Below are 21442 nucleotides of genomic sequence, written 5' to 3' on the forward strand. Positions count from 1 at the left end.
GCAGGAATGGTAGGTGACAAGACGTCTACCCCCAATTTAGTGTGAATAGTTTTTTGAACAGATTGTTGATCTTTAGCAATATCCAGCCTTAGATAAGGATGCAAGCAATAACAAATAATAGAATTGTGGTCAAACATACTTCAATAAGAGCAATAAGGAGGGTGTGATTCTATTTCAATCTTTTGTCATTACCCATTGTGAGTGGATCCAATCCGTACCTATATATATATTTATATATATATATTTATATATCCACGTTATACCCCTTAATATATGAAAACAGAAGCACAGAATTTATTTGTAGGTTACAGGTAAGTTACAGGAGGGGCCATCCATCCACATCACAACATTACACAAAAAGGATGTAAAATGAACTATAAAGTAACCACTTTCAAAAATACATACATGTGTCCCAACAAAACGTATACCAATCCAAAGCAGTATACCCATTATAAACATGTAAAGAAAGTGCAAAAAAAGTGGTGTGAATTGTAAGGCTGAAAACCAGTCAAAATGCAGGAGAGTAGCTTCGTGACCATCCAAGAACAGCTTGAACATAGAAGGGATGGTGAAGCTTATCACCAAAAGACCAAACCTGGTAAGAGAGTTAAAAGTAACAAGGTAGTGAAGCAAAAGTACAAAAAGGAGAGCCAATTTTATGCTCGAAAACCCTCTCCAAGAAGAGCATAAAGGGACAATCCATGTAAGCCAAATCCAGAAACATTTAATGCAAAATTAACGCCTCAAAAACGAACAAAACGGGCATCCAAATCATTTTTAATAAGTTTAAGGGGGAGGGAGGGGAATTTCCAACAATAGCATTTTGCGCCCTCCATTTGGTCAGCCAAACCGCAGATTGATTCCTTTCTCTATAAGTAAAAGAAAATGATATATTAAGAAGATGTCTCTCAATAGTAAACCTGATTCTCTTAACCTGATTCTCTTCAGCATAGCTGATTCTCTTCAGCATAGTTAAGATATACCAAGGGGGTTGAATCTTAGCAATAAAAATGTTAAAAAGATTTCAGAATCAGTTTCCACCACAATGTCATTTAATTTTAAAGAAACAACCGTATGAAGAGCAGCAAGCACAGCAGAGGTCTCAGCCTCAAGTGAGGAATTAGCACTACAAGGTGAAGCAAAGTAAGCTATACATCGTCCAGAGACATCTCTGATAATCCCACCCATACCCGTATAGGCATTGGAAAAACTCCCATCAACATTAACCTTAAACCAACCGTGGGGGGGTGGTACCCATTTAATCAAAATACGATGTCAAACATCTTTAGCAAAAGTACATTCAAAGAACAGATGATTCAGAGATTCAGTATCTTTTTTATAATTATGGAAGTAAGATACAAGTTTTAGCCTTTTTAATTTAAGTATATCATCAAGAGGAAGCAACTTATGAAAATATTTGCAAAGGAAAAAGGAGATAGATGGAGAAATAAGTTTATGCCAAATATATATAAAGACCCAAGGGCAATTATATTAAAGAAAAAATGATACATATATGTTGTATGAGCGGGCCCAAATAGGCACCCAACCAACAGAGTATAACATACACAAAAAACCAAAAAAAAGAGATTGTACATATAAGATCAATCGGGACGACCCAATTTAGTTTTGTCTCTGTCTTTAGTTCTCGGAATGAAACCAACTAACAAATTGGTGAGGCGCGTACCATTATCCAAAGTAACCAAAGTATCATCTATTATATTCCTTAGCCAGATAGATCTTCATTCTTCTTCTTCCTCCTGGAAGTGTAAATCTGTCATTCCTCATCCGAAGATTGTTACTCATTCAGATGAGGTGGTAGAGCTGTAGTAGAAAGATTGCCAACAGTTGTACGCACAATAAGTTCTAGTGTATTTGAAGTATGAGTTGTCGCCTCTACACCAGATACTTCATGAAGATGGGGAGCTGCAAGGTTCTCCTGATTATCAGTCTGAACTCTATCATTTGTAGGTAAGGATCTTTTAATACTATTTTCAATAGGGTTTGAAATTGTAGGTTGCCCAGCAGAGCCATCCAACATCACATCAATCGCAGAAACAACATTATCAGGGGGGTCCACAGGAGCAACTAAATCAGATACCAAATCATGTCCTGTGGTAGTTTTCTCTCTAGGTGGAACAGATATGTCCAGAGCAATGAGGTTAGACTCATCCTTATTCACTTGATTTTTAGATTTCAAATTAGGATGAAGCTTATGACGTTTATTAAGGGTATGTCTAAACATCTTACAATAAGAACAATAAGAAGGTCAATGTTCCATGACGATTTGTTGTTAATATCTATTATGAGTTGCACCCAACTAGACTTAAATGAGATCAGGTAAAGCAATATCTCTTTCCACAAGTATTCTGGCCACAGAAGGTCTAGTTAGATTGAAAGTGGGTAGATATAGTTCATAGGGTCCCCAAGTATGACCCAAATCGAGTAAAGAACCTGATTATTGAAAAAGTGCAGCTTTAGTTCAAGTTGACTGAACCATACCGGTACAATAGTAGATATATATATTATATATATATATATATTTTTTTTTTTTTTCTTTTTTTGAAAAAGCTCTAGGGCAATTATATTAAAAAGGAAAATGTACAGATAAGTTGTATGAGTGGTCCTAAAAGAAGGCACCAACCCACACGATACAACACACATAAAAACCCAAAAAAAAAAAGATACATATAAGATCCAAAAAAAAATCAAAAAACATCAACGCGCGTAAAAAGCTAGGGACGACTCAGTTTGGTTCTTCCTCTGCCTCGAGTTCTCATAAGGGAGTCGGCTAGTAAATTGGTGAGGTGTGTAACATTACCCGAAGTAACCAATATATCTTCCATTAGATTTCTGAGCTCAAGTAGGTCTCCATTCTTCTTCTTCCTTCTGGATGTGTAAACCGTTATTCCTCATCTGAAGATTGACTCATCTGATTGGTGGATTGGTCCCAAGGTGGTCGGACAAGTGTAGTTTGTTGCACATAATGAACCACATGTGCCTGAGTAAAATTAATATCTTGCTCGACCTGATGAGACGGTAGAGAAGCAGTAGTAATATTGTCACCCGTAATATCAGTGATAGGTTCTAGGGCAGGTGAAGTCTGAAATGTGTCCCTCGCCCCCACGAAAGGAGGTTTCAATGGGGAAACTACAACATTGTGTGGAGGCTGAATAGTTGACATATGGATAGTGGCATCTTGAGGGGTATCCTTTTGATTATCAGTACTGTCGATAACTTGGAGCATATCAAGAGGAGGGGGAATTTCTCGCAGAACACTTTGCTTCTTTGGTCTGACATGGGGGTGTAGATGATTACATTGAGAACTAGAGTGATCAAACATACGACAGTTCGAACAATATATATATGTTTAAATTTATAATATGGATGTAATTATATTTTAACGAGTTCTATATTGAGTTTTGAATTTATAAATGTTGATAATATTAATGTGTATAATTTTTTTTTTCTTTCTCATATATTTATATTATTGCATCATTTAAATCATATTAAAATAATTAAATATGTATTATGTCATTCGATTAAACTTCTAGTTTAAGCCCGGTTCAACCATTAAACTTTGAACCTCTCTATCTTCAAGGTTCAATGATCGATCTGATTTTCACAATTTTAATTGCTAGAGATAAAAAGTCACAATCTATAGATTACTAGATTGTCGTGGATGAAAATTTGTTCATAAATTGTTGAGTTGCCCTATGTGGAAAGGTGTTGGCCACGAATTTTGGATTATTTCAGCATTAGTTTAGAATGATTAGATAATTAAGAGAAAGGAACTTCTTTGTTCCTTGAACAACTGATAGAGTAGTAGGTTAATGATGATCCTTTTCAAAAGTTTCATCCCATTTGTGTTATAGCCCTTTTTTTGCTTCTGGTTTTTTGTTTTCTATGGAAAGATCAATGACTGCTACCAGAACACTCTTATAACCCCAACAAAAAATTTAGTTCTGTTCATTTATTTCTCAGCTTCTGTCAGTAATTTGATGCGTTTTCTATGCTTTTATGTTGGGAGATTTACATGCCTATCACTTAATTCTTATGTATTTACATATTTTACACCTATACTTCAATTTTTACAGAAATGCCACCTTATCTATGCATGACAAAATGTATTTCCCTTTTTAAAAATTAGAAATGGTGGTGTTTTTTATGTGATATGAAAGATTTGGGTGGTTTAAATGTAAAAAGTAAGTTTGTGTTAGATACATAAATACATTGGACTTGGGTGGTATACTGCTATGTATGTAAATAACCATTTTATGTTCCAGTTTCTTGTGGAAACTCTTTATGTGAAAGCCATTGGTTGATCTGTACTTGCATCCAGGAACTGTTCGGTTTAATCTGGATCCCTTCAATGAGCATAACGATGCTGATCTTTGGGAAGCTTTAGAGAGGGCACATCTGAAAGATGTCATTCGTCGGAACTCTTTAGGGCTTGATGCTGAGGTCTGCTTTCTTTCTCTTGTTGTCTATTCTTATGCTTTTAGGAGTATATTTATAATTCAAATGGACAGAATAACATCTTGATTGTAATATGTAGTTAAATAAATAAAGGAGATGTCCAATATGTGCTTGTTTAAATGTTCTCCTAATCTTTTCACAATCAATAGTAAAAAACTTGCCTGCAATTGTACTTTTTGTTAAAAAGTTATTGATTTTGATATGACGTGGATAAAGAGTTGAAGGAAATATCAAATATGTGCATGCTCAAATTTTCGTCCTGCATTTACACATTCAATATAAAGTAAAATAGTTGCTTGCGATTGTTTTTGCTCTCCTATTACTTAGAGGTCATATTGTTTATTTATATGGAAGGAAATTTCAAAATTTGTGTGCTTCATATGTTTTTGTTTAGTTTGTTTACAATTGTGATGAATTCTAACTTGTTACTTATTCTATGAAAAATAAGCAAAACAACCTTTGTATAAAATTTATAATACTCCTTATAAGTGTTATCCAACACCTGTATTTGAAAGATTAATGATGGTTAAAGGGGAAACAAAATGTAAATTCGAAGTATTTTTATTATTTTTCTTACTTCATACAAATTTGAAAAAAAATATAACATGATATTTAAAAATTTAATGACTAAAATTGATTGATTAAGAATGAATTTATTAAACTATCCTATGGTATGTATCGCAAAATTAATTCGATCAATCATGATATATTCACACAATTTTCAGTTATGAAAAACATTCAAATCCAAATTTGAGAGCTTGAAATTTATTTTAAAAGACATCTGTACTCTGATTTCAGCAAATTTATGATTAAGTAAATGTGGCTCCATTAGATGAATCCAATTGGTTTCAAATTCGCATGACGACTCAAATCTAGTTGATTTGGATCTGCCCAAAGTGCAAACAGCCTCCCTTCTTCCTTTTGTGATCTGCTTAGGTCATGTAAGGCAATCCTCAGCTGGTATGTCTATATCATCTATTGCTCGTCTTGCTAATAGAACTCTAAATCATCCTTCTAATCATGATGAGATGCTCTGAATTTCAAACAATTCATTCTAAAATTTCAAAGATCAAAATTTAACAAGTCATTGTGATTTTTATGGACTATGATGTCATGAGCCCTTGCAGTGTTGGTCGATCTCAAGAGGGAATTTTGCCCAAAAAAATGGAGATCCATCATCATTTTTTGACAGCCAAAACTCTGATAAATTTTTTTTTGGAATCACTAAGTTCTATTGGTCTTTGATTTGTGAATAGTCAACGGCATTGGTATGTTCTCTTCAAATTGAACAAATGCATGACATGTTAGTTGTCTGTTGTCTTTCCAACAGCAATCAAATCGGATCCTTCACCATTTTGGAATTGTTTTGCACAATCAAAGTAACAAAATTTTGATTCATCAAGTCCATTGGACTTGTGGCTACGAGAGAAATGGTGCTATCCACTTATTTATCGGGGATGTTGCGTTCATAGGTCACCACTTGATCATTTTTTATGACCACTAATCAACCATTCGGGCAAACATTGGCCCAATGGGCTGATCTTGTAATGGAAATGATTTGGAACTTTGATTTAAAGCTCCTATTCCATGGATAGCAATACTTGGATTTTTGGCTTCTTATCAATCGTTACCCACCATCTCATGGCCAGTTAATGCTTTACTGATGCTGTCATGTCGCCAAGTGGGGGACCGGCATCTTTGTTTCATGTCTTCTAGATTTCTGGCAACTTAATTCATCATTATAATCGCCGGTTATCTCAGAGTGGGTGGAAGCAAAAATCACTTGCTAGGATCACTAAAGCCAATGCCATGTAATTTATGTGGAGGAACATCATCTATCACTTCGATGTGCTTGTGATAATCTTCATAATAATGGGATACAGTTTACCAAGTTCTACATGATGTTCTATCTTTATGTTCATATCCAACCATTCCATATTGTCATCATCCACCCCCAAACTAAGCACATTGAATTGAACAATTGATTATTTTAAAGGGTCTTAAGACACACCTTGACAAGGCTAGGGTAGGCTGAGGAGTTGCCCAATATCCATTGAGCTTACCAAACTACTTTTTGAAAACCTTATAGAAGGACACCCTTTAATTAGTCCCAGTGTCCAAGCTTCGATGCCCTTGCTAATGGCAATATGCTACATAACTTCTACTTCCTAGAGACAGGTGAGACATTTAGAGTGACCTACACTCGTTGAAGCGCTGTCAATTTTGGTTGTCAGGTAAAATTGTAATATAATTTATCGGGTATCTGAGCTTCAAAGTATTGAAGCTATTGGGAAAGGGCCTCAATAAAACTATCACCACTTTTGGAATGTCCTTACGTCTTCATTGCAGTAATAAAATTTAGGATCTTCAAGCTTAATTATTGATGGGAAAGCACACTCTCGAACATAGAATGTGGAGAATCTCAACAAGTATCACCATTCTCTATTGTTGCCTTTTTTTTTTTTTTTTGTTGCGTTCAGCAAGCCTTTTTTATTTCTCAAGCAATCTTAAATTTTTGTGTAATTCCATATCTATTAAATGGAAGTTAGTTTATTTTCCCAATCTTTATGGATTTTAATCAAAGTATTAATATTGAAATACTTATTCTCATGATGGGTGGGGTATCGGCATCAAACTCAAACGAGCCTATACATTCTGAAGATTGACCAACTTTTATCGAAAAGTTCTAACGTTCATTGCATCTAACTTCATATAATATATATAGATAGATGAATGAACTCATATAACAAAGATCAATTGACCCCCTTTTTTGTGCTATATGATCTCTTTTTGATTCTATATGTTCTTTTGGGAATAATATTTTGCATATTTTAGGGACAATCATTTGATTTTTTCCCTTTCAGTTTTGCTGTTTAAGGTATAAATTTGACCTTGGCAGGATTTGATTTCTAGATTTTGGTAAGAAGTTCCAAGATATTTATTAATTAAACTAGCTCACATCCACCCTTTCATGTCCTTTTAACAGCACTGCTGGCACCCCTTCATTTCCACCGCCAATTGCTAGGATATAATTTCATTTAAGAATTTAGTATGCAGACTTTAGCAAAAATTTTATTTGTTTTTTTTTTTTTAAATTATGCTCTTTCATTTTTAATTCTCAAATTGCCCTCATTAGTTGATGTTTGGCATAAATCGATTGCTTATTTTATGACCCACTGCTCATTTGTTGTTTGGTTTTCTGGTTTGAGTAGAAAAAACCCTTCTGCGAAGATGATATCCTCATGCTTGATGAAAAAAACTCAGTCGAGCATCCAACTTATCGTGTTTATTTATTTAAAGGTTTCTGAGGCGGGCGAAAATTTCAGCGTCGGACAGAGGCAACTTTTAAGTCTTGCCCGTGCATTACTACGGAGATCTAAGATTCTTGTTCTTGATGAAGCAACGGCCGCCGTTGATGTCAGAACCGATGCCCTTATTCAGAAGACAATTCGGGAAGAGTTCAAGTCTTGCACCATGCTCATCATAGCCCACCGCTTGAATACAATAATCGATTGTGATAGGATTCTACTGCTCCATTCTGGCAAGGTACCTTTCCCTTAACCTTCCCTTTACAGTCTGGTTTGCAAGTTTAGGGGCTGTTTGTTAGAGGATTTTAATAGGATTTATCATTGGATTTACTAAATCCAGCCAACCGACAAAATACAGGAGTTTCATAGATTTACAAAATTTTGGATTTAGTATATCAAATTTTGCCTTCAATTCTGCCTAAATCTGGATTTGCTAAATCCAAGGGATGGGTGGATTTACGGATTTATGGATTTAGTGATTTACCAAATGATTTAAGGTCACTAAATCCTACTTTCAGCCAAACAGCCCCTTAATTACCTAAGATTTATATTTGCATGAAAGAATGAAAATTTAAAACTTTTTCAAACTCGTTCCAATCCTTAATTTATGAGTCTCTTTACGAGCTAGTTTCCAGTTTCACTCTGCACTTTAAAGCGGTTAAATTAGTTACAACGTAGCACCAAAACTGGATAGTTTATTCATCATATTCTCAGTTAAATATTCTTTTTTGTGAATTTGATATTGTGAACAGAGTGAACCTTTGTTGTTTATATTATAACATACTTTGAGAAGCATTACATTTAAAAAAAACTATACTAGCGAACCATCTTCTGTATAATGAGATTAGCAATACTAGTCTGTTTCGGAACATTGAAGTATGGAAAGATTTAAAATGGATAAATACGGTTTATCATGGACCATATCTGCTCGTTTAGCTGAATAAGGTTCTTTTTCAAGAGTGTGATGCACGTGAGATGTTCTTATGCTTCTCCACAAAAATCTGACATCTCCGCTAAGATATATTTTACTTTTTACATGTAAAAAACATGTTTACTTCACCTACCTTTTTTACATGGCTCTGTGTTAAACTGGGAGAGCTCTTGATGACTGTTTTTCATGGTACTCTGCTGACAAATTGCTAATGATTGCCCAAATGAAATTCGATTTAAACTTTACTGATATGGTAAAACAATCTGTTTGCAGCAGCATATTTTAATAGTTGTCGAGGAAGTTATAGGTTTCAGGCAGATAAGTTCTAAGATCTTTAGAATATGAGATTTATGAGATTACTATTGTCTATTTCATACTGATTTGGTAATTCAGCCATGATAATCTATTTATTTGTCCTATATGAGCTTGCTCTTCCATCACCTACGATTGTTAATGGCTTCAACAACATTTAGTGACAGCAAAACATTCACGAGTTAATGGCAAATTATACTCATATTATCAACCTTTCAATGAAGGTCCTAGAATTTGATACACCGGAGGATCTCTTATCAAATGAAGAAAGTGCTTTCTCCAAAATGGTCCAGAGTACTGGAGCAGCCAATGCTGAATACTTACGGGTAATAATGGATGAATCTCACTCTCTTACTTCATGGTATCATTTTTTGCTCTGCTTAAATTGAAAAAAAATGATGGAAAAAAAATGAAATCCCAACAAGTTTTCGTTGATTAGATATTGAAGCAACAACCATTGAATTAGATTTTTCAACTCTTTTTTTTTTCCATTTCATTTCCTTCAATTCATTCCGAACAGTTTTTATGGAATTTCATTTTCTTTTACTTAATCCATTATTCTGCTGTTATTTTGAAAAATATAGAGTTTAGTTTTCGCCAAGTCCAACATGGAAGAGAGCAGAAGGCAAGATGGTCAGAGGAAATGGCTTGCCTCATCTCGCTGGGCAATAGCTGCTCAATTTGCACTTGCTGCAAGTCTGACATCTTCCCACAATGATCTCAAATCCCTTGAAGCCATGGATGAGGATAGCATTCTCAAGAAAGCGAAGGATGCGGTCCTCACTCTTCAGAGTGTTCTAGAAGGAAAGCATGATAATGAAATTGATTCATCACTGAATCAGTTACAGGTTCCCAGAGAGAGGTGGTGGTCCTCTTTATATAAAGTCATTGAAGGTAAAATTTTCACCGAGTTCATGGGGCATTTACATACATACCACACAATTCTTATATATTTACATAGCTAATGCATAAAATTTGATACTTACATGCATACTGCTCTAATCTCTAACATCATATAAGAAATAACTCTATTCTAACTTCTTAAAAGTGAAATGTATCTTTTCATGCATAGGTTTACAACACTAGTGTTATAAATGTAAATATAAAAATTGACGTGTGTTAGATATCGAAATACATAAGAATTTTGCGGTATGTATGTAAACTTCCCTAAATTGGGGCATTTACATATATACCGCATAATTCTTATATATTTAATACCTCTAACACCTAAACTTTGATATTTACATGCATACCACTAAAAATCTTTAAAATCACGTCAAATGTATCTCCATTACTAACTTCTTGAAAGTGAAATACACCTTTTCATGCATAGGCTTATAACACCATAGGGTTATAAATGTAAATATGAAGCTTTAGGTGTTAGATTTGGAAATACATAAGAATTGTATGATATGTATGCAAATTCTCTAAATTGGGGCATTTATATACAAACCACACAATTCTTATACATTTACATTTCGAACACCTAAAATTTGATATTTACATGCATTCCACTAATAAGTCATCAACATCACATCAAAAATTCCTATATTACTAACTTCTTAAAAGTGAAATACAACTTTATAGGTTTATAATACCGTGGTGTTATAAATGTAATTATGAAACTTTAGTTGTTAAATTTGGAAATACATAAGAATTGTGTGGTATGTAAATTTTTCTAGATTGGGGCATTTACATGCATGCCACAATTTTTACATATTTACATTTCTAACACCTAAATTTATGATATTTACATGCATACTGCGTGAATTTTTAACATCACATCAAAAATATCAGTATTACTAATTTCTTAAAAGCGAAATTCACCTTTTTAATGCATAGACTTAAAACACGAGCATTTTATAAATTATAAATATGAAACATTAGGTGTAATGTAAGTACATAAGAATTGTGTGGTATATATATAAATTTCCCTAAATTCATTTTAAGGATGCTGATATATATATATATATATATATATATATATATATAACCTTTTTTAATATGAGTGTAAAGATGCCTCCAAATGACTAGATATATAAAGTTATTATCTGGCAGGTGTCTGTTTTCATAATTACTTGAATAAGAGAATCTAGACTATTTTTTTGTCCGTGAAGTGTAAAGTTTTCATGGTTTTTGTTTGAAGCTCATAAAGTTCTGTTAACTTGATGGTTCATTTTCTTCACAAATTTATTACAAAGTGAATGTCATTAAATTTATCAAAATCTATCTTGCATTGGTTAATTTTAATTCTCATCAACACCACTGTATTTGATCTTAAACATAAATAAATGTATTTTCAGTATGTTTTTCTTTGCAATCACGCCATTTTTCAAAAATTTCTTTATTTGTTTTTACTTGGTTCAAGTTCTCTAACAGCAGTTTTAATATTTTTCAGGCCTCGCAATGATGAGTAGGTTGGCTCGCAGCCGTCTTCAACATCCAAACTTCTCATTTGAAGACAAATCGCTTGATTGGGACCAAATGGAAATGTAAGGGAATGAACAGCTCTTTACAAATTTACTAATGAACATTTGAGTATTCCCCCCTTCAAATTACTGGATCTTGGGAACCTTCTGCAACTTCTGCATTTTCAATCTCTAATTGTCGTTAGAGGCAATGCTTTTTTTTTTTTTTGAGATGATCGGTTGTATTAGATGTAGTTTTTCTCTTTGAAAATAATTCCATGTAATTTTGACTTGTGATCGAAAGTAATCCGTCTCATTTCTCTCTCAATCTGTCTTCTGTTGAGGGAACTTTAATGTAATAGATATTTGCCTATTTATGCCGATTTTTTTATTGCATGATATATTCAATATCTTCACAGAAATAATTGTCTGGTGCAATTACTTAGTTAACTATAATTGTTATAAATGTCAGCTTTGTAACGGTTTATAATGAGGAATTGCAGGGGTAATTCTAAGCCGTCATACATTTCTGCAATGGTCTAATTATTACGTGCGGAGAGCGCACGCAGCTCTACGATCACAGCCGCGATGCAATAATCGCTCTTCTGCAATGTAAACATGTAAGAAATCAACTCTACTGTCCCATAATAAACTTTTAGTTTCTGTTTTCATAAATTTATAAATTTACAAATTACCTGAAATTTAAAATACCACCAAACCCTTCTAACACCTTATATCATTTTTTTTAAAATTTGCAACTGTGCTATCTTTTTCTTAACTTTGCAGCAGTTTTTCTTGTCGGCTTCCCAAAAAAAAAAAAGAAAAAACTTGTAGAAATAGAATATTTTTTTTTATTAAAATAAAAAAATGAACACATCCGCCTAAGTAGATTAGCAAATGATATCCAGACCTTAAATTGGGTCCAAAGTGCAATTTTTTTTTGTTTAATTTTCCAACAAAAACTAGTGCTTCCTGCTCTATCTAATCTCTTTTTGCCGAAAACAACTCAGCATATGCGCTCAGTCTTTTAATCAGAAAGCTTTAACAAAGCTGTGACATATCATCCACTGCCATCCAATTTACATAAACTAATAAAAAAAATTATCACAATTTTTTTTGTATTTACATACCCTACATTTTAAATATTGATACTAATAAACATTATAGTCTCACAATCACATGAGATAAAAAAGTTGATATCAGTGCTATTTTTAATGTAATATTGAAGATATAAATGGTAGATCTGTAAATATATAACTTTTTAGTGTATACATACATATATACCTCTATAAATAGTAATTAAAAACCATGAAGAAAGTAGCAAATAATGCTAGCAGGCACTTCAATTTCACGCAACAAAACTGTTGTCATAAACATCTTACAGACCCAGAAACTCATTTAATAATCCCCCCATACAATGCCCATGTGATTTTACTTGTTAATGAAACAATACAAGTTTTAGCAAACACCAAACTTTTCTTATTACATTCCAGACCCTAATTGTACAATCAAACGGCACCACACCCATCTCTGTCATGCAGAATCTTTGCAGCACAAACCTTTCTAATTGTGCAATCAAGACAGCACCACACCCATCTTCTCCTGCAGAATCTTTGCTGCACAAACCTACCTACAAAAACAAAAAATAGATACAAAAATTACCAAAAACCTCTTTCAAAAACAAAATTAATCATATAAACAACCTCCATTACCTCAACATTGCAAATTTAGATTATCCAACTTCGCAGTTTGAAAACAATGGTTATACAGATTGGCTATTGCTAAGATTCTATCGGAGCGTCGGTGGATTTTACAATTCCATCAAGAGCTTGCGAGCATATGTTTGAGAAAGCCATGAGAGCTTGGAAAACATTTGGCAGGCTCGTGTGGAGATTGTTCGACTCCATGGCTCGGCTGACACGAATGGAGCTTAAATATTTTGCTTTCTCGTCTTCCACCCTCGTCTTGAGGGCGTCAAGTTTTGTATTACTTGGTGATGGTTGGTTATCAGGATCTGTGTTGTGTGTTGGATTGATGGAATTTAGTTCCTTCTCCAACTTGTTTTCGAGCCGCTTCAATTTCTTCTGCAGACTCAGCTCCACATTCTGTTGTTGAACAATAGAGTGGATAACTGAGACAAGGCTTTTTATTGAATCTGCGGCTACCTGAATTTAGAAATCATAACATGTTAGGAGCAGTAATAAGAGCTTTTGAATGATTTTTGTATCATCAAAGACCAAATAATATTTCCTTTCAATTGAGTACAAAATTGTTGACCATCTATTCAATATGCAAGCCATCTTGGCTTTATACTTGTTTCATTGCTTTCAATGATGTAGGTTTCAAATTTAAGATCCGTTTGGGACCGCTGCAAATTTTTTTAAAGTTGGTTTTCAAAAAGTGATGAGAAAATCAACTTCTTAGAAAGTTACGATTTGAAATACATAAATTTATTTTTTTTCCCAAAACTCATAGTAATTTTCTTACAGCCGTCATAGTTTAATAGACCTAGCTGCAAAAACAATTTTCATTGCAAAAATTTCTAGAAAGTAGCAAAAAAGAGATTCCCCATAAAGAATTATGGTTACAGCCTAAAATACAAAACAGGCAGACACCTGTCCCAAACAGACATTGAGAGTACCAAAAGAAGCATAGCTTGTGTCAATCAATATGACTACTGGATCCTACATAAGACATTACTCTAGTTTACAATTTTTTTAAATTAATTTCAACCAAAATTTTCTATAATATTGCCTCTTTCCTTCATATTCTTTCAGATTAATCTTATTTACTTATTTAAAGATGAATCTACTATGCTCAGTTAGTTATGAGCTATGACCAGGCAATATAATCATATATTATCCATTACCCATCTTTCATTAAGTATTCTAAGGTATAATCATGACTCACTCTATATTCTCAAACCACAAAGAATTAAGAAAACACTAATGATGATGTCAGCAACTCTTATCCTTCTTAATTTTATCACCCATTTATGGTAGCATTCTCATTTTACAATATAGAATTTGACCATGAGTAAAGTGTAAGTTTAATATGAAAGATATGGGTGCTAGAAATGTACAAAGTATAAGTTTGGGTGTTAGGTAGATAAATGCATAGGAATTGAGTGGTATGTATGTAAATGCTTCAACAAATTAACATGAGTAAAATAATCTGAGGCGCATAAAGTCTCTCACTGGGTTCATAAAACAAATAACATAGAATCCAAAATCTTTATACCACATTTCTGAACTCAAGGCACTTTCAAATAAGAGAAGCCATTAAAGTTGTCAGCCGAGCTATAAGTTTTACATGAACTACAAACACGAAAACACTCGACCGTTATGCAATTAAGAGAGAGAGATCCTACCCAAAATGCACAAATATTGGTAACTAATTTGTAAGAACTTCAAACAATGCTGCAAACCTCATAATGAAGAGTTAAAGCTAAGCATAGGCTCAAATTTCCACTTGTCATGTAGCATGCTAGCAAAAAAAATGAAACAGTAGAGTGCCAAATAGTCCTTTGAATATCAAGATGGAGCTTTTTAGACCCAGAGTTTATTGAAGTTTTACATTAGCCCTCCAACTCTTTTAATGAAGGCTAAAATAATGCTCGCAACAGACTATTTCAACCCATATTAAAAAAGCTTGGGGTAAACTGATATTTTTATAAACTCTAGGACTAAAATAACTCTCATTTTGAACTTTTCTCTAAAATAAAAATATAAAACATATGAAAGGAAAGCAAGGCACCTTGTCCGGTAATCCATCGAGAGCTACCTGCCATTCTTCACCAAGAGAATGGATCCCTTCTATGGAACCAGGAACGTTTGTACAATATGGCAAGCAGTCAGTAAGCCTAACCCATTGATTAAGAACAGTGGCATAGGCACGAAGAGATTTGAGAAGACGGCAAAAAGAAGCGTGCCAAGATGTAACCTCATTTTCCAGTTGAACCGTAGCGAAGCGATGGGATTCACTAGTTGGTTTGGTGTCAGGATGGCTGTCGAGAAGATTTGCCTGCTGTGAAATATGGCTTTGAACCTGATGGCACTCAAACATGGTTCTCCACATGCGCAAAAGCCTGTAAGAAGCAAAAGAAAGCATGATTGTAAGGAGACTAGAATGGTTTTGGAGGAGTTGGAACAAAATTTGGCCTTGGTATGGCACAATTAGGGCTACCAAAAAAGCTCTTCATTTGCGAACAACTCGTATTTGATTTGTTCGTTAAGAAAACAAGACAGACACGAACAATCCTTTTAGCTTGATTTATAAACGAGTCAACCACAAATAAAGGAAGTTATTATAACATTTTTATATTAATTTTTGTGTTGTATTAAAAAAATGTTAAACTTTATTATTTTTTAAATCATTTGACCTAATTTCAAACATAACACGAGCTGAGATAAACAAACAATTTCAAATCGAGCCAAAGACTATTCACAAGCTGTTTTGAACACAAGCCAATTTCAATCCAACAAAATTCAAACGAGCCTAAACAAACAAACATTGGGCTCACTCAAATTCTTCTCATTTTCACCCCAAGCTACAATTGTCCGAGATTATAATAGCAATATTGGCATGTAATAGAGAAGAACATGTTGGGCACACCAAACTAAAGTTCATTAGTTGAAATTTAAAGCTTACCAGGCCAAATATAGTTTGGAGGCAAAGTATGATTCAGATCTCTACTAAAAAACATGATGAGCAAGTTGTGAAAATAACTGAGTGTGCAGTAAAATAGAAGAATAAAATAATCACTCAAAATATTGTATCTATAAACAAATTCACATCATTCTTATGCTGGATTTGAAGAAGGACAAGAAGTTAGTAAATATATACCCATATGTTAGCTCCAGTAACTGAGGACACAATTCTTCATCCCTTAAATTCGATATGGATAGGCATGTTGCATTAATTGACACTTGCAGAGAAAGAATTTGAGTCCGCAAAGTTTCAACATCTAATCGTACTTTTTCAGATTTTCTGTAGTCATTCTCGGTCGTCTCGAGCTTCTCAAGTAAGGAGATCATCTTCTTTAGCTGAATTTTGGTGAGCTCATCCTCCTATATATCACCACCATAAAACAAATAAGACAATGCTATGCCACCACAACTAAAAGCCAATTATAAGTTCAAAGCTGCAACAAGTTAAAATAAATTTTGAATTATCTCACTAGAATACCATAACTGAATTTTTACGGAAGCTTTTCGCAGTCCTTATTGAAAACTCTTTGGGAAATTTACATACCTAGCCACAATTCTTATGTATTTACAAATCTGGCACCTAAACTTCATATTTACAAATAAAGCACTTTGGCACTTCAAACCTATGAATGAAAATGTGCATTTCAATTTTAAAAGTGGTAATCGAGCTATTTTTTATGTGATATTAAAGATCCGAGTGATATGTGTATCCATATGAAAGATTAGGTGTGAGAGAAAATTAATCAGACCCGATCCCGCCGAACACAAACTAAAATAGTAATAAATTTAATTTTGGCTTATTAAGTTCCATGCAAACTCAACCAAATAATAAAAGAGCCTATGTTTTAGACCCAAAATACAACCCAAATATTAGTAGAGTCAACCCAAGCACCATTTTTTTTCAATCAGGTTTGGTTCAAGTTATCAAGTCAGATACGTTATTGACGACTACATATCTAATACCGCTTCTAAATTTATTGCCCAAGCTAACTTGATTTACTGAATAAATTTATGTTGTTAGGTTCAATACTGATGTATTGATTGTTGGCATGTGAAACATGAGCAATTGTTTTAATTGGATTCTAGCCAAACTGTCCAATGCCAGTGAGTTTGTATGTTCGAAAAGCTTCTTTTGATTGTTTATTAGGCTCTCGTATGTGTCCTAACGCTTCTTTTTTTTTTTTTTTTTAGTGGCTAAACATTCAAGCATTAAAAAAAATAATCTTTCAAAAAAGCAGCATCAACAAATATAATTGTGAAGCCCATAGGCCAAATTGGGCAATATCTCGTAGAATGAGAGCTAGAGTTAGCATGTGTGGCTATTTTGATTCTAAATTTCTAGTCATTATTTCCAATAAAAAGTCATTTTATTTTTATTTTTTATCAAAAGTAGCTAATAATTGCTTAAGCTTTAAGGTGCGTTTCTTGAGTAATTTTGTATACTAGTTTAGAATTTTGTCTCATAGTTTAAAATTGCTAAACTTTCCACAATCACTCCTAGTTGGCAATTTTTATATGCCAAAGCATGCATAATAAAAGACATAAAATGCACTAAAAAATATGAAAGCATTTTGTGGAAAGTCTAGCAAGGAAAATTGACAAGGATTTATACAAAAAATATTTGCATAAATAGAATTTGACATTTAAAGCAGTATTCCTCAAGAATGATTAGAAGAGAAGGGTTCACAAAGCCGGTCTAAAATGATTTGAGAAAGAAATTGATGACAAGTTTTTTTATTAGAACTAATCATACAGAAAAGTATCAAGCTAATTCCACTGCTCCTACTATCAAAAGACCATAAAATTATGAATCTTTTAAATAATCCCTAAAATGTCATGGCTTGGTAGAACAAAGTTTACCTTAACTTCCTTGTAAAGCTTCTCCTCTTCAGCATAAATCTTTTCGAGTGTGGTACGATGTTTGCTCGGCCTGCATGATTCACAATTTTGGCCGCAAGCGCCTCTATTTGAATGAGGAGATTTAAGAGACCAATTCCAAGACAGAACCTTGGCTGATTTTGAAGTCTTACCTGCAAAAAAAGAAAAAAATTAAAAAAAAGGAATCTTAAGAGAAAAAATAGTAACTTTAGCAACTCATTAACATTCCGAATAGCATTATTCATTTCTAAAAGGAATATTTACATACATACCACTCAATTCTTATGCATTTACATATCTAACAACTAAACTTCAATGTATACATATATGCCACCTTATATTTGCATGAACATGTGTATTTCACTCTTTAAAAGTTAAAATAGTGGTATTTTTTATGTGAAATGAAAGATTTGAGTAGTATGAATGTAAAAGGTAAATTTTTGGTGTTATAAAAGTAAATAAATGAGAATTGGGTGGTATGAATGTAAATACCCATTTCTAAAAACAAAAACATGTTGCGTGCAGTAGGATCTCATTCAACATTATCACGGAGTGGATGACTATGAATAGAGTAGGAATAGCAAGTTCTCAAAATGCTTTGCTTCCACCTCAAGGTAGAGAACATCCCAAAATGTGTAATGAAGCTTTTTTTGTCATATAAATGATAGCTTCCTACTCTATATTGAATATTAAGAAAATAAAAATAAGGACTCGCATTGGCTCCCAAAATCAAAGGTTGAATTCTTGAAGATAAGGAAGACATCAGGAGAAGCATCAATCTTAATACATTCATGATTCTACGAGGTCGTCACTTCAAATCTTGATGCTCGCCCAATGCTTTACAAGAAATAGAACACAAATATGAAGATGACCATATGAACAATTTCCTTTCCAATTTAGAATGATATTTTGCACAAAAATTGATACTATTTCAGCATTGGTAGTGAGACATTATATTGTCACTACATAAGACAACTGAACTCCGGATATAGCATGGCGCCCACTAATAACAAATTTATAAGAAAATGTAATATTATTGAATGATGGTCTTCAATATTTACTTAAGGAACCACTGCAAAAAATAAATTAAGAACAATGTGATTAAGTCATTAATGTGGGGTAAATTTCATAGTAGTCTTGAGTAGGCAACAAAGGAGAGGTAAATGACTTCTTTTTTTTATTTTTTTGTTTGAGTAAAGAACCAAAATAGTCCACCGATTATTTACATGAGCTCATTTTAATCCCAAATTCTTTAAAAAAGTCATATTAGTTTCCATATTCTTTAAAGTGGGGATGAAATATTCCTCCATGGGGGTTATTTCAGCCAACTTTAAAGAAATTTGGGGACAAAATTGGCACTTTTAAAGACTTTGGGACTTAAATGAACTCCTGCAAGATGTTAGATGACTATTTTTTAGTCCCCCGATTATTTACATGAGCTCATTTTAATCCTAAATTCATTAAAAAAGTCAATTAAGTCCCCATATTCTTTAAAGTAAGGATGAATAGTGCTCCATGGGGTTTATTTCAGCCAACTTTAAGGAAATTTGGGGACAAAATTGGCACTTTTAAAGACTTTGGGACTAAAATGGCCTCGCAAGAAGTTAGATGACTATTTTTACACTTTTCCCCTTTTTTTTTTTTTTTTGGCAACACCCGAGCAATGAAGGAGAGATGAAATGTGATTCACCCTTAGTTCCGTTGAGGTTGCTTTCAAGGCTCTGTCCATGAGTAGACTCCAAAAGAACTAATAGTTCGCTACCGCCAGCAGCAGCCTTCAAGAAATAATCATCAATCTCCTTCACAATTCCTGCCAATGTCTTCTTCCTCCTCCATACAACCATGGCTGCATCAGTTTCCTTAGTGATCCCACTAAACGTTGAAGAGTTGTCATCAGCTAATTCCCTCGAAGGTGACTTCTCTTTAACCGAAATCAATGTCATGTTCACATCAGAGCGTTGACATTCCCTTTCCTCTACCTCATCTTCAAACTCTGTGATGGCCTCAGCCCACTTCTCCTCATCCCCCAAACCCTTATTCAACAAAACTGGCGAAGAAGCATTTGAACCAGATGGAATGCCAAATGGATCCCAGAAATCCCAATCCAAGTTATGAATGGGACGAGGTGGAGGCCTGCAACTCTCATTATCATCTTCATCAGTGTCTGTGTTAATGGAAGAATTATCATCACCATTGCTTCTTCTTTCCTCCACTTCCCTTACCTTCTTACATGTGCTCAATCGAGGAGGAGGCGGAGGAGAAGGTGGGAGAGGAGGAGGAGGAGGTGGTGGTGGTGGTGGTGGTGGTGGTGGAAGCGAGTGGGGAAATGCAACATGAGGAGGAAAGTTACCGGAAACCTCGGATTCCGACTCGGTGAACTGCCGGAGAGTGGCTCCCGTGTTTCTTAAAGACTGGAGGTAAGCCATGTGGGCGGCCGCGAGGTCAGATCTGCAACGAAGGAGCTGCTTCATTAGCCTTTTCCTCACTCTGCATCTCCACACTGTCTCCTCCTTGTCCACTCTCGAGTGCGCACAGCCCATTTCAAGTACAAATCTTCAGCATCAAACAACAAAAAAGAAAACAGATTTGTGAAAAGTCCTTAATCTCCATGCCATCAATCAAAAGAAATAAAGACTGGATACCTAAAAATCAGCGGAACTTCACCAGGGTTCTTTCGATGGTGAGAAAAAAATTAGCAAGAAGGTATTTTGAGGGACAAAGAAGCTTTTTTTATTAGAGAATCGCATCAAATGGGAGTTAGGTGAGAAGGGGGTCGCAGCAGAGGAGCAGAAGAGGGTGAGGCACAGATTTTGAAGGAAGCTCGCTTGCCAGTCAGGATGTCACCGGAACTGCGCGCCTTTATGATAGAGAGAAGAGAGAAGAGTAGAAGAGAGAGAGAGAGAGAGGATAATGGCCGGCCAGCGGGAGCGGAGGAAGACGGTGAGTGGGGAATGGAGGAGGGAGAAGCAATCAAATTAAGGATGTACAATTTACATACAAATCACTTAATTCTCATGTATTTACATATGCTATACCAAAATTTCGATTTTTAAATTCATGCAGACCTTTATGAAAATATGCTATTGTTATATGAAAGATTTTGGTGGAGCAACAATTTAGGTGTTTTTTTATGTAAATAAATAAAACTTAGGTGGTCTGCATGTAAATGCCTTTTTGAAAAAAATTTGTAAAGAACTTTTGGGACCCACTAAAGAAGGGGTCTTAAAATATTTTGAAAAGAGATGGGTCCGAACAGCTTTAAATCGGTTAAAAATTAAAACCGTTACTATTTTATTTTTTTAGTTATTTATCAATTTTTTATAAGAAAATATAAAAATAGATATTGATAATTTATTTTAGAAGTATTACACGGTTTTTTTAAGGGCAGCTTAGTGCGGTGGCGTTTAAAAATGCACCTAG

At 34.1% G+C, this 21442-nt stretch overlaps 2 protein-coding genes across 2 annotated transcripts in view; one reads left to right on the plus strand and one right to left on the minus strand.

The window, feature by feature from the left end:
• The window catches only part of LOC110029157 (ABC transporter C family member 2-like), a 93259-nt gene extending 81429 nt beyond the window's left edge, over positions 1–11830 (plus strand). The window contains exons 25-29 of the mRNA XM_020731315.1: positions 4340–4461; positions 7777–8022; positions 9252–9353; positions 9612–9921; positions 11426–11830. Coding sequence (XP_020586974.1) covers positions 4340–4461; positions 7777–8022; positions 9252–9353; positions 9612–9921; positions 11426–11523 — 878 coding nt within the window. The 3' untranslated portion in view covers positions 11524–11830. The remainder of the gene's footprint in view (positions 1–4339; positions 4462–7776; positions 8023–9251; positions 9354–9611; positions 9922–11425) is intronic.
• A 942-nt stretch (positions 11831–12772) lies between these two features.
• LOC110029282 lies at positions 12773–20949 on the minus strand. Its single transcript, XM_020731507.1, has 7 exons — positions 20665–20949; positions 19713–20575; positions 18005–18174; positions 16281–16504; positions 15192–15522; positions 13148–13600; positions 12773–13065 (listed from the first exon to the last, which is right to left on the minus strand). Exons 2-6 carry the CDS (start codon positions 20560–20562, stop codon positions 13217–13219), a joined length of 1959 nt encoding a protein of 652 aa, XP_020587166.1. The 5' UTR covers positions 20563–20575; positions 20665–20949; the 3' UTR covers positions 12773–13065; positions 13148–13216.
• Between the last annotated feature and the right edge of the window lie 493 nt (positions 20950–21442).

Source organism: Phalaenopsis equestris, unplaced genomic scaffold, assembly GCF_001263595.1.
Source record: "Phalaenopsis equestris unplaced genomic scaffold, ASM126359v1 Scaffold000552, whole genome shotgun sequence".
NCBI classification, from domain to species: Eukaryota; Viridiplantae; Streptophyta; class Magnoliopsida; order Asparagales; family Orchidaceae; genus Phalaenopsis; species Phalaenopsis equestris.

What these genes read in the sequence shown, in the direction of transcription:
- LOC110029282 (XM_020731507.1), bottom strand. Translation starts at nt 20,562, where the DNA reads ATGGGCTGTGCGCACTCGAGAGTGGACAAGGAGGAGACAGTGTGGAGA. An exon ending in CAACCTCAACGGAACTAAGG is followed by an intron (nt 18,175 to 19,712) that starts GTGAATCACATT and finishes CTTTTTTTGCAG; the next exon opens with GTAAGACTTCAAAATCAGCC. An exon ending in AGCTTTACAAGGAAGTTAAG is followed by an intron (nt 16,505 to 18,004) that starts GTAAACTTTGTT and finishes GGTGATATATAG; the next exon opens with GAGGATGAGCTCACCAAAAT.